An 18,100-nucleotide genomic window follows, 5' to 3' on the forward strand; every position below is an offset into this window, starting at 1 on the left:
CTGATCTTCCTCCAGCTGGAGGATTGCCTGTTCAAAATTCATCTTCTCCAGAAAGTCAACCAGATTACACAAATGAAACTGGCAGCAAAATTTTAAATGATGCTAACATTTAACCACATAAGAAAAACCAAACAAAGAGAAGGAAAAAGGGACATAGGTGAAAAGCACTGGGGAAACAAGAGGGATAGGAACACAATTCACTGATGTAGACTTTGAAAAAATTCATATGCCCTATCGGATGGAAGCTGAGAACAGACATGATCCTTTATGCAGCTGCTCAAAGCTTTTGAATCCATGAAGGAAAAATCTCATTATCAAATACAAACATCCAGGTCTTTAAGAAGCCATTTGTTATTAGTTGATTAATAGTTACTCTTATTTTTAAAACCTTAACTCTTGACTAACTCATATTAAAAGCTAAGTCACATTAATGTTCCCAAAGTTAACTATATTTTTAATAATTAAACTATAATTTAGAATAGGGAACATATTAACGTTTTAAATTTAAAATGTTTAAATTTTGTTTTATTCAGATATCCTGAAAGGTTTAAAAAAAAATTGGTAGCCTCCAACTGAAGCATAATATACAATAATTCTAATGAAAGCACTATCATAGTAATAAGAGGATCTCTCTCTGCTTCCTTTTTCCTTCTCTCTTTCCTACTCACTACTCTACTTCAGCTTCAACTTACTGCTGCTCTCAACCTCCCACCCTCAAGTATTTGTTTCTGCTTTTGTAGGACAGAAAATATTATGCTGGGTGTAGAAACAAGCCTCTACCATATCCAATATTCATATTTATTTATTCAAAATTAAAAATGTTTAAGTTTAAAGACTGTTTAGCTCCCTCTAACACTTCATAATAATAATCTGTGAAAAGTACAACATCAAAATGTATTTATGCTTACATTTTAACATTTGCATTTTATGAGCAATTTCTCCCTCTCAAGTTTGTCCTCCTCTAAGTGACCTTTCCACTGCTTCATTTAAAAAAAGAAAAAACTACAGAATTGGAAAATCCCTCCAAAAACTCCCACCAATATAGACTACTAACTGTGTCAACATCCTTAAAGTCCTTTAAGATTATGACACTGGCATTAACTTCAGAGGCAACCACAGTTTAAGAAGTCGTATATGAAATGCAGGTCAAAACGAATATAATTATCACTCATCAATAACTTACATACTCCAAATATTCTAAAAAACTAATTTTCCATCAAATATAAGTTATAAAGTTAATTATGGAAACAAAATAACTGCCTCCTTACACATTATTATTTACTAGAATTGTAACTAAAGTGAAAAGCAATTATACTGTAGTATATTATATGCCAAAAGTACTACATCAATTCTCTAACATTATTAGAATAATCCTGAAGTATAAACAGTATACTATCATCTAGAATATTATTAACCAATGTAATTAATACAAAAAGTTCATAGCTCTATATTATACTCACTCTGAGCGGAGCCGGGCTTCCATACCATCTGGTAGAAAAAGTTTTATTGTGGAAACAATACACCCATGGGTAACTGGTTAAAACAAACAAATAAGATGGATAAAATAAGTGTATAAAAATATAAACCTTTGTACCTCTCATGTGTAAACATATATTTTATTCTTAAATATAATAACTTCTGGGAAAGAAAATAATTTTGGTGGTTTAACGACAATATTCATTCCCCTGGAGAAACTCATTCCTATCCATAATGAATCACAGCTGCAAGGCAGAATCACAGATAAAATTGCTTTGAAAAGTGTCCTAACGTCCAATGTTATAGCAACAATGAACCAAAGGTCATTGGAGTATATGGAAATATAATTGAGGGTCGGCGTGGGGGTGAGGGGGAGACGCACTTTCTCCTCTATATGCTAGCATCAAAACCTAAGCACAACTAGTACCCAGTTTAAAATTTAGCCCTTAGTCCTAAATCTCCTGTCCCCAACCTATAACTCCTATCCATACCTCACAAAACTCTAAAGTTCTGTATAATAACAGCTTGGAATATGCCATTCAATACCCCATTTTATGAGCGAGAAAACCAAGACCTCAGACAAGTGAAATTGCTTCTACAGTTCTCTGCTATTAAGTATCAGAGCTGTTGGCTAGAACTCAAGTCTGAAGTTCCCAGTTCAGTATTTAAAATTATGGTTTTGTTTTCTCGGTGGTTGTTTCCTCCTCCACCTCCAAACATCTTTATATAACATTACATCAGTCACTTTGTAGATAGCTTTTTTTTTTTTTAAGGCTTTTTATTTATTTATTTATTTATTTATTTATTTATTTTTGGCTGCGTTGGGTCTTCATTGCTGCACACGGGCTTTCTCTGGTTGCGGCGAGCAGGGGCTACTCTTTGTTACGGTGCGTGGGCTTCTCACTGTGGTGGCTTCTCTTGCAGAGAGAAGTGCAGGTGGCTTCTCATTGCAGAGCACTGGCTCTAGGCTCACAGGCTTCAGTAGTTGCAACATGCAGGCTCAGTAGCTGTGGCTTGCAGGCTCTAGAGCGCAGGCTCAGTAGTTGTGGCACATGGGCTTAGTTGCTCCGCGGCACGTGGGATCTCCCCGGACCAGGGCTCGAACCCGTGTCCCCTGCATTGGCAGGCGGATTCTTAACCACTGTGCCACCAGGGAAGTCCTGTAGACAGCTTCTTACCATTGCTTCTTACTTCCTCCTTCTTCTGAAGATTTCAAGAGACAAAACCTCTCAAAAGCAGTACTTGTACAGAACTTCTCTTTCTTTTACAGAAAAAAATTATTTTCATAGTTTAAAAGTTGATGGTTTTGGGGACTTCCCTGGTGGTGCAGTGGTTAAGAATCCGCCTGCCAATGCAGGGGACACGGGTTCGAGCCCTGGTCCGGGGAGATCCCACATACCGCGGAGCAGCTAAGCCCGTGCAGCCTGCGCTCTAGAGCCCACGTGCCACAACTACTGAAGCCCGCGGGCCTAGAGCCCATGCTCCACAACAAGGGAAGCCACCGCAATGAGAAACCCGTGTACCACAACGAAGAGTAGCCCCCGCTCGCCGCAACTAGAGAAGTCCCGCATGCAGCAACGGAGAACCAACGCAGCCAAAAATAAATACATACATAAATGAATAAATTTATTTTTAAAAAAAGTTGATTTTTAAAAAATTTCTCTGTTCTTCAGATATTATGTCCTTCAGGGTTCAAAGAGTTAATTCATTTAGTTTAACAAACTCTAATTAAAAGCTAATGTAGGGTGATGAAACTCTCTGCCTAACACAGCAATTATCGCCATGAATCATTGACCTTCATTTCAGGTCTCACCCTCCCGTCTTGCTACCATAGATACGCTATACAAAACCAAGCTACCTGCATCTCCAAATTTCTTACTTTTCATAAACCCATGCCTTTTACACAAGCTGTGCTCTCTGTCGGTGATGTCCTTTATCCCCTTGCCTGCATAACCAAAGGCTATTTATCCTCCAGGGTCAGACTTTTTACTTCCTTCACTAACGTTCAATATCTGAGCTAGGTGTCCCCAGAACCTATGTCTACTTATAACACTAAACACACTGCATTGTGAATATTTACCATTTCCACAACCATTGTCTCACCAATTAGAGTCAACTCTTTGGGGGTAGCAATGACTGTTGCTTCTCACTTTTTAAACCTGGTTAATTAGCAGAGTTATCTGGTACAAAGAGGGTATTTAATAAATGCTCAATGAATGTCAAAGAACATGTCTGGTTAATATTTTACAGTTTCCATTACTCGGGGGAGAAGGTATCTCTTACTACGAGGACAGCAGTGTTCATCTCTACTTGCAAGAAGCACCTAACTGCCTCCTTTCCCTGGCAGAAGACAGGGAAGGGATGGATTTATCCCAGCTTGATGGCTCCCCCAGAGATTTACTATAAACAGGCTACAATAAATAGAGGATCACAAAACAAGAAGACCCAGCAATACTGATAATTTACCAATATATTTAAACTAATAATAAAATTGTTTTTTTAAAAAAGGTACAGTGAATTACAGAATAAAACTGTAGTGCCGGAGCTGGCAGCCTACGACATGTTACATAAGGATTTCTTCTGCTCACATATATCACGCTGAAGCCCAGCAACTGGACCAATGTACAGATTTGTGAGATGAACCAAGGGCTAATATTACCTGGGCAGTTCGAGGTTGCTGTACTATTGAAAGCAGTTAAAGATCATGTCTGACTAAGCTGACAATCTAGTCTAGTCAAACCTGCCTTTGGAAAGGTTCTTGTGACAACTAGGTAAACAGATGCATAGAAATGTTAGTAATCTTTTCAATTGGCAAAAGGCAAGTATTTAAAGCAACCTGACAAAAATGTTTCATTCTAATACTTTTATTAATGACTCTACGTAGCAGCATTTCCTAAAATGGAGCGCTAGCAGGTATTAACAGAAAAGGAGTTTGGGGTCAGAAGAGTTTGGAAAATACTTGGTTAAAAGACATTTAAAGAGTTTTTATTTATTTAAACCACAGGCTTTCTCAGAGCTTAATGAGCTTTTTGTCCATAATGAGGCTCTAAAGGTTAGATGTGTTTTCCAAACTTATTTGACCATTGAGAATCCCCACTCCCCTTTTTAGGAACACTGGAACTGGCACTATGGTATAACATATACGGTATACATGGTATTATGAAGAAACTACTTTGGAAAATACTGCTCTAAAGCATTTTTGAAACACTTTTAAAAAAAACTTTGCTCTCGAAATTTATCCAGAAACATTATTACTGTCATACTGCCAAGATTCAAAAACAAAATTAATTGTAAAACACAATTTTAAAGTTTTTTGGGCGGGGTAAGGAGGCTGCAGGAACACTGCCACGTTAAATGTACACATGTAAGCTAAATGCAAATTTCAGTAACGTTAAAACGTGTCGAGGGAAAACAAGGTATCTGCAGAGAAAAATCTGCAATTACCTGCTGTATTTATGGCACTTTATTAAAAATCAGAATTAAGACTATACAACCTGACTGCCATTTAAATGAGTTCTTTCTCTATTATCTTATACAGATTATTTATTTTTCTTTTGAGTTAATATATTTACTTTATGATATACAGTCAGCCTTTTCTATTACCTCTTTACACATACACCACTTAAAGAACCAATGTTCACTGTGATAAGTTTAAAAACTGTTTAAGACCCTGGACTGGGAGACTGAAACTACTAGTATGTTGGAGTGTGGTTCTGTCTCCTTCCCTGCATTGAGTAGGAAGGTCAATACTACAATCTACTTGAGTAGGTTGAAGGGTCTCTTGAGATGACCGGCAGTAACGGGAAGTAAAACTCCAGAAACATTAAAAAAAAAAAAAAAAAAAACAAGACCCAAATGAGAGGTTTTAAGATTTCTAGGATGGGAAATTATTCATATGATTGCCTTTTAAAAAATTTATTTATTTATTTATTTATTTTTGGCTGCTTTGGGTCTCCGTTGCTGTGCGTGGGCTTTTTCTAGCTGAGGAGAGCGGGGGTTACTCTTTGTTGCAGTGCGCGGGCTTCTCATTGCAGTGGCTTCTCTTGTTGCGGAGCACTGGCTCTAGGCGCATGGGCTTCAGAAGTTGTGGCTCGCAGGCTCTAGAGCGCAGGCTCAGTAGTTGCGGGGCACGGGCTTAGGTGCTCCGAGGCATGTGGGATTTTCCCAGACTGGGGCTCGAACGCTTGTCTCCTGCATTGGCAGGTGGATTCTTAGCCACTTTGCCACCAGGTAAGTCCCTCTAATTGCCTTTTGACTGCAATCTAAGATGAAAGTTACCAAACCTTCATTCTGGTATTTTTTGCTACATAAAGCTTCTGATTCTAAGACTGGTTTTTTTTTTTTGTTTTTTTTTTTAAGGTTAGAAAAGAGAAAGGGCAAGTTAGCTGGATAGACAAGAACTCTTCAAATTAAGAAAAAAATTTTTTTTAACTTGAAGTAGAGTCGATTTACAATGTTATGTTAGTTTTTGGTATACAGCAAAGTGATTCAGTTATACAAATACGTACATATTGTTTTCCATTGTGATTTATTATAGGATATTGAATATAGTTCCCTGTGCTATACAGTAGGATTTTGTTGTCCATTTTATGTATAGTAGTCTGTATCTGCTAATCCCAAACTCCTAATTTATCCCTCCCCCACCCCCTTTCCCCTTTGGTAACCATAAGTCTTTTTTCTATGTCTGTGAGTCTGTTTTGTAAATAAATTCATTTGTGTCATATTTTAGATTCCAACATACAAGTGATATCATATTATATTTGTCTTTCTCTATCTGACTAACTTCACTTAGTATGATAATCTCTAGTCCATCCATGTTACTGCAAATGGCATGATTTCATTCTTTTTTATGGCTGAGTAGTATTCCGTTGTGTATATATACTACATCTTCTTTATCCATTCATCTATAGATGGACATTTATGTTGCTTCCATGTCTTGGCTACTGTAAACAGTGCTACGATGAACACTGGGGTGCATGTATCTTTTCAAATTATGGGTGTTCTGGAGTTTTCTCCAGATACATGCCCAGGAGTGGGATTGCTAGATCCATATGGCAACTCTTTTTTTAAGGAACCTCCATACTGTTTTTCCATAGTAGCTGCACCAATTTATATTCCCAACAACAGTGTAGGAGGGTTCCCTTTTCCCCATACTGCTCTCCAGCATTTGTTACATGTAGGCTTTTAAATGATGGCCATTCTGACCAGTGTGAGGTGGTACCTCACTGTTGGTTTTTATTTGCATTTCCCTAATAATTTGCAATGCTGAGCAGCTCTTCATGTGCCCCGTGGCCATCTGTATGTGTTCTTTGAAGAAATGTGTATTTAGGTCTTCTACCCATTTTTTGATTGGGTTGTTTTTTTTTGTTATTGAGTTGTATGAACTGTTTGTATATTTTGGAAATTAAGCCCTTGTTGGTGGCATCGTTTATAAATATTTTCTCCCAGTCTGTAGGCGGTCTCTTCATTTTCTTTATGGTTTCCTTTGCTGTGCAAAAGCTTATAAGTTTGATTAGGTCCCATTTGTTTATTTTTGCTTTTGCTATTGCCTTAGGAGACTGACGTAAGAAAACGATGGTACGATGTCAGAGAATGTTTTGCCTATGTTCTCTTCTAGGAGTTTTATGATGTCACGTCTTATATTTAAGTCTTCAAGCCATTTTGAGTTTATTTTTGTGTATGGTGTGAGGGTGTGTTCTAACTTCATTATTTACATGTGGCTGTCCAGCTTTCCCAATACCACTTGCTGAAGAGACTGTCTTAGAAAAACTTTTTTTTGAATTGATATTCTATCATCCTGTCTTCATTTGTGAGCTGGAGTTCAGTGATTAGAAAAAACATTTTCTTTAACTACTTGTTTATTTCAGGTATAATTCCTACAGGAAAGGTAACACAAATGCTTTATTCTTCTCTTTATCTACCTGTTTTCAGAATGAGAAATGGGTTTCCTAAGTTCTTCCAGAGGTGATCAAATCTTTTTTTCTTTTTTAGTATCACTGTAACTTTATGGATTTAAACATATTTGATATATTTCAATCCACTGCTCTTATTATTGCTTGATGCTCAAATTGTCTAATCTTTAATCAGTCAAAATTCCACGTTAATTCCTGAGTTCTTCTAACAGAACCTCAGCAGTCTTAGATAACTCCATTGCTTCCTGATACAACAAAAATCTTATAAATTCAATTTACACATTTCCTGCCCTAGATTCAGAGTCAGCTATTTCCCAGAGAAGTCCTGTTTTGACCTATTTATTTGATGGGAGGAATCCTTTCTCTAGGTATGTGGATTAATTTGCTACTTTATTTCTCTAGGAGTGATACTGCTTGTTGTTTTATCTTTTGACTTGGTTCGTTCTTTGGCTTTACCTGTTGGCTCAATATTCACTGAAAACACGCTGGCTACAAAGGAGCATGCTGGGAATGACAGGAAAAACCAAGAGGACTACAACAAAGTCCTTGTCCTTGAGATTTCAATTCAGTTTGTAGACAGAACTAGAAATATCTAACATAACAAACAAAGGGGGAAAAATGCTATAAAGCACTGGGAATTTGAAATGGACAAGGGCAGGGGCATTTATGAAGAGGGTAAAGAAAAAAAAAAGAATAGGATTTCAAAAGCTATAAATGGAAGGAAAGGCAGAGAGAGTGGCATGAGCAAAGAAAAAGAAAACGAGAAGGATGTGAGAGAGTTGCACATCTAATGAGGGCAGCTGGAGGAGACTGGAGGGAGGAGGTAAAGAATATATTTCAAGGCCCTTTAGGTGCCAGTAGTTAACATGTATAGGTGCTAAGCACACTATACATGTTAACTACTTATGACAAACCACGTAAATAGTTACTTTTATGTTCTATTTTTACAGATGAGGCAACTAAAGTCAAAGAAGCTAAATTTGCTTGAGATCCCATTTTGGCAAGTGGCAGCGCTAGTATTCAAAAAGAGTTTCTTCTCCCTCTTGCCTCTAAATAACGTTACTTAACATATATTAAGGGAAGTAATGGGAAATAAAATCAAAAGGTTGAATAGAGTCCACATTTTTGAGGGTCGCAAGTGTACAGGTAAGCATTTCAGACTTTATTCTACAGTATGACACAGCTACTTAAGGCTTCTAAAAGCAGGAGAATGACATGAATAAAGCTGTAACAGAAGAATATTCTGGAGGCAGTGGGTTGGCAAAATATGGTGGCCAGAAGTGGAGAGTTACTGTAACATTCTAGGTTGGCATCTGGAAAAACAAGTAGTAGCAGGGAAGGGAGGCAAATGGTGTAGGTGAAAACTGCTAAAGGTAAAGAAGAGACAGGATTCAGAAAAGATACCAATATTCTGAGCTAGAGTATTTACAGAATGATGGAGCAATAAATGAAATTGGGAAGTTAGTGGATTGCTCTAGTTTGAAGGTGGAATTTAGACTTTGTACAGAGCAATTATAAGGTGAAAGTATGACATTCAAGAGGAAACAACCAAGCAAGCCGCTGGAAATACAGGTACAGAGCCAGGAAGTATGGATTCACAGCAGACAACATGAGAAGGGAAATTTGGGACTTGAGGATAAGGGAAACCACATAAAACAGTTGCCAGAAACTTAACAGAGCAGAGTTCTTAAACCTAGTTGTCCAAAAGAACAACCCAAAGCTTTTTAAAAATAGGTATGTCTAATAGAGGGAACCTACCTCAACATAATAAAGGCCATATATGACAAACCCACAGCCAACATCGTTCTCAATGGTGAAAAACTGAAACCATTTCCTCAAAGAACAGGAACAAGACAAGGTTGCCCACTCTCACCACTATTATTCAACATAGTTTTGGAAGTTTTAGCCACAGCAATCAAAGAAAAAAAAGAAATAAAAGGAATCCAAATCGGAAAAGAAGTAAAACTGTCACTGCTTGCAGATGACACGATACTATACATAGAGAGTCCTAAAGATGCTACCAGAAAACGACTAGAGCTAATAAATGAATCTGGTAGGATACAAAATTAATGCACAGAAATCTCTTGTATTCCTATACATGAACGATGAAAAATCTGAAAGAGAAATTAAAGAAACACTCCCATTTACCACTGCAACAAAGAGAATAAGATACCTAGGAATAAGCCTACCTAAGGAGACGAAAGACCTGTATGCAGAAAACTATAAGACACTGATGAAAGAAATTAAAGATGATACAAACGGAGAGACAGACCATGTTCTTGGATTGGAAGAATCAAGAACTTTTGTAAAATGGCAGATAAAGAAAATATTTGCAAAATGACAAAGATTAGTCTCCAAAATCAACAAGCAGCTCATGCAGCTCAATATCAAAAAAAAACAAACAACCCAATCCAAAAATGGGCAGAAGACCTAAATAGACATTTCTCCAAAGAAGATACAGATTGCCAACAAACACGTGAGAGGATGCTCAACATCACTAGTCATTAGAGAAATGCAAATCAAACCTACAGTGAGGTATCACCTCACACCAGTCAGAATGGCCATCATCAACAAATCTACAAATAATAAATGCTGGAGAGGGTGTGGAGAAAAGGGAACCCTCTTGCACTGTTGATGGGAATGTAAATTGATACAGCCACTATGGAGAACAGTATGGAGGTTGCTTAAAAAACTAAAAATAGAACTACCACATGACCCAGCAACAGATGTAGAGAATGGACTTGAGGACACGGGGAGGGGGAAGGGCAAGCTGGGACGAAGTGAGAGAGTAGCACGAACATATATACACTACCAAATGTCACAGACATATATACACTACCAAATGTAAAATAGATAACTAGTGGGAAGCATCCACATGGCACAGGGAGATCAGCTCGGTGCTTTGTGACCACCTAGAGGGGTGGGATAGGGAGGGTGGGAGGTAGACATAAGAAGGAGGGGATACGGGGATATATGTATACATATAGCTGATTCACGTTGTTATACAGCAGAAACTACCACAACATTGTGAAGCAATTATACTCCAATAAAAATGTTAATAAATAAATAAATAAATACAAAGGGAAACAAACAACAACAAAAAAATAGGTATGCTTAGGTCCCACACCTAACAAGTCTCCTTCTTAGGGCTGAAGGGTGGGATCCACACATGTGTAGTTTTACAAAGCTCTGCAGGTAATTCTGGTGCATATCCTGGGTTGAGAAGCCATCTTTTAAATGAAAAAAAAAGACTGCCATGCCATCAGAAAGATTCTCTCAGTCAATCTGGCAAATTTGGCACATTCTGTGTTGAATCAGCTTTGTGATTTCCGCTAGTAGCAGGAAAGTGGAAGTATGTAAAGCTTATGGTGAAAGTTTCCAAGAGCTAGAAATAAGCAAAACAGCATGGCCAAAAATCATGGAGTAGTCAAGGAGTTGGTGAGAGTACCTCTGAAATGCCAATGATGGGTTCCAAAGGACAGATGGTAAAGAAGCCTGGAGCTGAAGCTACTGAGAAAGATGGGCAAACTTAACGGCAAAAAAAGGTGGTGCAAATGATTGGCAAGGGTTTCAGTAATAATTAAAGCACCTGACCCTGAGCTAAGCACTTTATGTTCACTCTTTCAGTGTTCTCATTGAACACTGTGCCACAATGTGAACACTCAATATTATACCACAAACCTTGAGACAGTTAGTAGTATCATGAGTCCCATTTTACAAGATGAGGAAATTAAAGCTGAGACAGGTTAAGGAGAGGTAACTGAGTCACAGCAGAATAAAAAGGGCAGTGGGTAACAAGAAGGTTGCCAATACCCAATCCTCATATAAGCCTCCAGATTAGGAGGAAGGTTGTCAAAATCTTAGCTGAGATGAGGTGGTAGAAAGAACTTTTGTAAAATGGCAGATAAAGATTTATGAGACTTTGAAAATTTATTCAACCAATATGTGCCAGGTTAAGTGTGGAGAGTCTACAATGAAGACAGACACACTGCCTGTTCTTGAACAGCTTACAGTTTAGTGAGGGAGGCAACCATACAAAGAGGATGAGTACAGTGTGCAACAGGGACATGGAAGGGCATTTTGTTCAGCCTAGAAAGGTTTCTAGGTGAAGGAAAGGTCATGTGCAAGGGCTTGAAGGCCAGAAGGGGCAAGATCTACTGCAGGGAGTAAAAGCAATTCAGTGCAGTTGTAGCACAAAGCAAAAGGAAGATACCATTTGCCTTACTCATAACAGGCCCTTTGTTCATAGAGGCTTAACCTAGGAACAGAGTGGGTAAAGTAGGACCTGGACTGATCAGCTAATTGGAGTTATATGTGAAGATTATAGAACTAAATGGTGCCAAGATTTGCAACAGAGGGTTACTGTAATGTATGACCCAGAAAACTCATGCCATCTGAACAGTCTGTGGGTTTGTGAACAGAGGGGTGGCCAGCAATCGGGTTGTTAAGGCTCCCATTCCAGGAGGATCTGATAGGTTGGCTTTCTCTCCTTCTCCCTTCCTTTTTCTTTTCTTCTTTCTTTTTTTTAAAAAAAATCTATTAGAAAGTCATCCTATTTGTTTGCAATAACATTTTATATCTATAGGGCAGGGTATTACTAAAGTGCTGACCAATGAGTCTTTTCCCTGAAGCCACACTGTGTGGAAAGCCAAACATCAAAATCAGCTTGTTTTGGAGAGCTTGGAAAAGAAGACACACTAATATGAACTGATATGTTCAATGACCTCAGACTCATCACATTTTTAACAAAAATCCTGATTTATATATACATACACACACAAATATAAAAACACTTTTATATACTATATATATATATATTTTAAATTTCCTTTTACACATACATTATTTTATACAAATACATAAATGTCATATATCCTAGAGGGGTTTTATGTCAGTTTTGCTAGTCTTGCCCTTTTTAATTTGGCTCCCATTTCTCCTTTACTCCTCCTCTCGAATCATACTCCAGGAAGACTCACATTAATGACTAGTATGTATGCACTCTTCCATGTTTTCCCATGTTCATAAAATCATACAAACACATGCATATAAATGTACATTTATAGGGACTGATGAGACTTTCTAAAAATAATGAAATTACTAAAAGTAATCCTTTCCTCACTCAACAGTATATCTTACAGAAATCCCTGCAATTCATATAATACTAATGTATTCTTTTTAATACCTGCATGAAGGGAAATTTAAAAATTATCCTTCCATTGTTTTTTGTACTATGCACACTGCTGCAAAAAAATCCTTTCATAGATCCCCACAAACTAGTTTTTATCATTTCAAGTATCTCATTTGATATCCTTATTATAAATGTATTCAAAAGCACTGTAGAGCATCTGTCTCCTAGAGTAATGGAAATATAAACAAAAATAAACAAATGGGGTTTAATTAAATTTATAAGCTTTTGCACAGCAAAGGAAACCATAAACAAAATGAAAAGACAACCTACAGACTGGGAGAAAATATTTGCTAATGCTGCTACCAACAAGGGCTTAATTTCCAAAATATACAACAGCTCATACAATTCAATAACAGAAAAAATAACCAACCCAATCAAAAAAATGGGCCCAAGACCTAAATAGACATTTCTCCAAAGAAGACATACAGATGGCCAAGAGGCACATGAAAAGATGCTCAACATCGCTAATTATCAGAGAAGTGCAAATCAAAACTACAGTGAGATACCACCTCCCATGGGTCAGGATGGTCATCATTATAAAGTCTACAAATAATAATTGGTGGAGAGGGTGTGGAGAAAAGGGAGCCCTCCTATACTGTTGGTGGGAATGTAAATTGGTGCAGCTACTATGGAGAACAGTACGGAGGTTCCTTAAAAAACTAAAAATGGAGTTACCATATGACCCTGCAATCCCACTCCTGAGCATGTATCCAGAGAAAACCATAATTCAAAAACATATGTGCACCCCAATGTTCATAGCAGCACTATTTACAACAGCCAACAAACGGAAGCTACCTAAATGTCCACAGATAGACATAGACAGATGAATGGACAAAGAAGATGTGGTTTATATACACGATGGAATACTACTCAGCCATAAAAAAGAATGAAATCATGCTATTTGCAGCAACATGGATGGACCTAGAGATTATTATACTAAGTGAAGTTAGTCAGATAGAGAAAGACAAATATCATATGATATCACTTATATGTGGAATCTTAAAAAATGATGTAAATGAACTTATTTACGAAACAAAAATAGACTCACAGACATAGTTTCATTTCTGAATTTAATTTATTAATACCCTAATCAGGATTTTTTATCTATTGTCACAAATGAAATTAGTTACAATTTTCTTCTTTGTACTTTATCTGTATCAGAATTTGGCACTAATGACAGGCTGCTAGCTTCTTCAAAGGATTTTGAGAGCTTGCCACCTTCACCTATGTTGGAGTATTTAAACAACATTGGATTTATCTGTTTTTTTAGTAGGACCAAATTCGGCTGTGAATGCCCATTTCTGGTCAATCTTTAATAATTTTTTTAGTCTCTTTTAAAGAAATCAACTTAAAAGTTTCCTACATCTTGGGATAATTTTGCCAGGAAAACATTAATTTACTCTAGTTTTTTTTTTTTTTTTCCTTTGCCATAGTTTGGCATGTAATAGTCTCTAATAATTCTTTTGGTATATCCCATATCTGTGTTTATATCTCCTTTCTCATTCCTTTTATTTTTTTAACCTAATAAAGGAATCAAGGCTTACTAATTACCTATTTTATTTTACGGTTTTGTCTTAAAGATCCAGCCTTTGGGTTTGTTTAATCCCTTCCAGAGTTTTTTGTTCATTTCATTAATTTCTGCTTTTTTATTTCTTCTTCCCAACTTCTTTTTCTTGTTGTTCTTTTTCTAATTTCTTCTAAGTGCCAAGTTCCTTCATTGTTTGTCTTTCTTCTTTAATACGGAAAATATTTAAGACTATAAATTTTTATCTGAGTAAAGGATTTACTGTATTTTGGTATGAAAGTCTCCTTTCCTTTCCATATAGTTTGAAATTCCCTTTTTGATGTCTTCTTTGATCCAGGGGTTATCCAGTAGTGTTGTACAATTTCAGTAGGATTTTCCAAGTGATATAAAGCTTATCATAATACTGTTTAGCATAGAGCATCTTTTTTTTAATTTTTTAAAGCATATGCTTCAACAGTAATACTCAACTCGTGACACAGCTGTATCCCAAGAGGCCATGCGTAATATAAGTCAACTTTTTGAAGGCAATAAATACCAAAAGAAACAACATTTTAAATGATGAAGAAATTTTTCTTTACTTTCCTTAAAGTTGGCATAAAAGATAAATTTTCAAAGAAGGCTGCAAGAATCTATGTTGTCAAAATAATATTGTACTAATAGTAACCCTGAATCTCAGAGTTGTCCTCTTAGCTTTCTACAGCATTTTCTAAAGTGGCCCCCAGAGCTAGATGCGGAAGAAGAGTAGGAAGGAGTTTGGAGCTTACTTACATTTTATAACAGTCACCCCCTTGGAGATCTGCATATATGTTAGCATGTTATAAGGTCGGAGAAGTCCTGACTATCTTTGGTTAACTAAGCATTCCTAAATGTATTTGATTACTTCATTCTTCTATCAATTAACACCTTTTATTTATTTATTTATTTATTTATTTTTATTATTTTTTTTTTTGTGTGGTATGCGGGCCTCCCTCTGCTGCGGCCTCTCCCGTTGCGGAGCACAGGCTCCGGACGCGCAGGCTCAGCGGCCATGGCTCACGGGCCCAGCCGCTCCGCGGCATGTGGGATCCTCCCAGACCGGGGCGCGAACCCGGTTCCCCTGCATCGGCAGGCGGACGCGCAACCACTGCGCCACCAGGGAAGCCCAATTAACACCTTTTAATTCTCTTTGAGAAATGCAAGCCAAGAAAATAGATATTCCTTGGAGAGAAAGACAGTGTAATCAAATTCTGTCTTCTCTGTGGGCTCCTCACAGCTGGGGTTCAGTAAATGTTTGCTGAATGACTTGCTAGCAGAGGAGGTGTGATGTGGCAACAGCAGATATCAGAGGGTCCACTGCAGCTGTTCTCAGTATGTTTATACATAAGTTGAGGTCTCTTAGTAAGGAGCACTCAATATTTTGCATCAAAATACAAACTTTCCGTTCTGTTTTAAATTGTAAATGAAAATTCCTAAGACGTTGGCCCTACACACATCCAAATTTCAAAACCTAACACCTTAAGAAAACAAACAAGCAAACAAACAAAAAACCTAACACTCTGAGGAGGCCAACAAAACCCAGCAAAAATAATACTGCAGTTGCAGTATGTAAACGTATATGCACCTGTACACACACACACTATCATCACCAGCACCCCCTGGATTCCCATATCTACTGTGCAAAATGCCAGAGACTAATGACTTAGGGTATTATCAGATCAGAGTGTGCTCAGAGAAACAAAAGGAGAAACCTGCCAATTGGTTCCACTGTCTATACTAAACTGCAACAGTGGGACCGCATACTTTTGGTTCCTATTTATTTAGTTTTATGTTTCAGTCATATAATTTCATGGTCATAAAGTAAACAGTGAACTAGGTAGGGCCAAAAAGCCTCAGAATTGTAAAATTAATCTAAATTTATTTAGCTAGAGAAATCCTAGTTTCAAAAACTTGAGACATGAAATTTTATATTCGTGGTAGCTGCCTACAGAATTCTGATTTTGTTTGGGGCAACAATGAAGACACAACCAAAAGGGATAAATCATAATTGACCTGTGCCAGTCACGGATCTCCTGCTCCCCTTTGCCAAGTAACTTCCTTCCCAGGCTCCTTTGTAGCTACAGTTAAAGGTATGTATGTGACCTACCCATGCAGCCAGTGAGACAAAAGAATCTGCTGGAAGGAGTCTATGAAAGATTGTTCTTTCAAACATGAAAAGAGAGCCACACAAAAAGGCATTTTGCCCCCATCTTATCTTTTTTGTCTAGGACACTGGTGTGAGGAAAATAAAGCCTAGGGCTGCAGCCATCATTCTTAAGACCATGAGGCAACAAGCAAAAGCATAAAAAACCAACATGTAAGGGATAACAGAATGGGAGGACAGTAAGACCCTGGATTCCTGATAACATCACTGAGCCAAGTGAACAAAGTCTGGACCTACCTACCTCCAGGCTTGTTGTTAATCAGTTAACAAGAAATATCCTTATGTTAAGCTCCTATTGGTTGAGTACAGCATCACCACAGCCAACTGCTTCCTAACTGACACAGTAGTGCCCTGTGTTTTCATACTGTGATAAAGATTATAAAGTATTTAACATTTTAGAATTTAAAATTTTAGAAAAACAATAGGGAAAGTGAGAGACTCAACTTTTCACTGCATAAAATGTTGTACTTAAATTGCTTTTGCAAGCATGAAAGTTTTGTAACATTAAAGAATAGAATAAAAAAATAAACAAACAAGACAAATAATAGGAAAAATCGATCCATACCCGTACCTTTCCGTGTGTTCTCCGTCACATCTACCCCAAACTGGATAATGTCACCGGAAAGAATTTCACATGGTGGACTTTCTTCAGAGCCTCGACTCAATCTCTGACTATTTATAAAGGTACCATTACTACTTTTAGTGTCTTGGAGATAAAACTGCAAAAATAAAATTTAAAAAAAGAGCCAAAGATTAGTAGTAATAATTCCAAACTTACTTTTAAAAAAAAGTATCAGTACTTCCAACTTTGCAAACTATTGCAGGTAGATTTTTTTCCCCCTATCAATTGAAACCGCTTAGTTCAGCTAAGATTCTCCTTCATTACATATGAAATTAGAACCCTGAAACTGGGTGATTTAAAATCCAGCTGGACAAAATTGTATATCACTTCAGAAAACAGTTTACAAGGTCCTCAAAATGTTAAACAAAAAGTTAGCATATGACCCTGCAATTCTACTCTGAGGTATATACTGAAGAGAACTGAAAACATATGTCTTCACTAAAACTTGTACACGAATGTTCATAGCAGCATTATTCCTTATAGCCAAAAAATGGAAACAACCCAAATGCCCATCAACTGAAGAACGGGTTAACAAAACATAGTATATCCACATGAATTATATTATTTTGCAATAAAAAGGAATGAAGTACTGATTCAAGCTATAACATGGATGAACTTTTAAAACCTTCTGCTAAGTAAAAGCAGTCACAAAAGACATATATTATGTAATTCCATTTATATGAAATATCCAGAATAAGCAAATCCATAGAGATAAAAAGCACATTAGTGGTTGCAAGGGGCTGAGGTGCTGGGGCAGAGGGTGGGATGGGGTGGGGTGAATAACTGCTAATGGGTATAAGATTTCTTTTTGGGGTGATTAAAAGGTTCTAAAATTAGATAGTGGTGATGGTTACATAACTGTGAATATACTAAAAACCAATGAATTGTTCATTTTAAAAGACAGAATTTTATGGTATATAAATTATATCTCAATAAAGCTGATATTTTCTTTTTTTTAAGCCAGCTACACAAAACTCTAATTTTATCTTTCCATCTCACTCTGACTTTGTAACTTTGCTCCTAGGATTTCTGGGTTAAGTAAAAGGAAGTGCTGTTTATCCCACAGGCAAGGACAATTGGTATTAGGTAACACCTATATTAATTGCTATCAGTTAACTAACATATGTGGTATCAGGCCCAACACATCTTCAGTAAACTCTTTGTGATAAACATTTTGGAGACACTAGAAACTAAAACA

General features: G+C 37.1%; 1 protein-coding gene across 50 annotated transcripts in view; it reads right to left on the minus strand.

Moving 5' to 3' along the window:
* SLMAP (sarcolemma associated protein) overlaps positions 1-18,100 on the minus strand; it is a 144,767-nt gene that overhangs the window by 67,604 nt on the left and 59,063 nt on the right. For 30 of the 50 annotated variants that reach the window (XM_055079690.1, XM_055079682.1, XM_055079683.1 and 27 more), the window contains exons 2-3: positions 16,846-16,999; positions 1,461-1,533 (exon numbers count right to left, since the gene is read on the minus strand). In XM_055079690.1, the coding sequence (XP_054935665.1) occupies positions 1,461-1,533; positions 16,846-16,999 (227 nt within the window). The remainder of the gene's footprint in view (positions 1-1,460; positions 1,534-16,845; positions 17,000-18,100) is intronic. The other 20 variants (XM_055079709.1, XM_055079702.1, XM_055079703.1 and 17 more) reach the window with 1 other exon arrangement.

This window comes from Physeter macrocephalus, chromosome 18 (assembly GCF_002837175.3).
Source record: "Physeter macrocephalus isolate SW-GA chromosome 18, ASM283717v5, whole genome shotgun sequence".
In the NCBI taxonomy this organism is placed as follows: Eukaryota; Metazoa; Chordata; class Mammalia; order Artiodactyla; family Physeteridae; genus Physeter; species Physeter macrocephalus.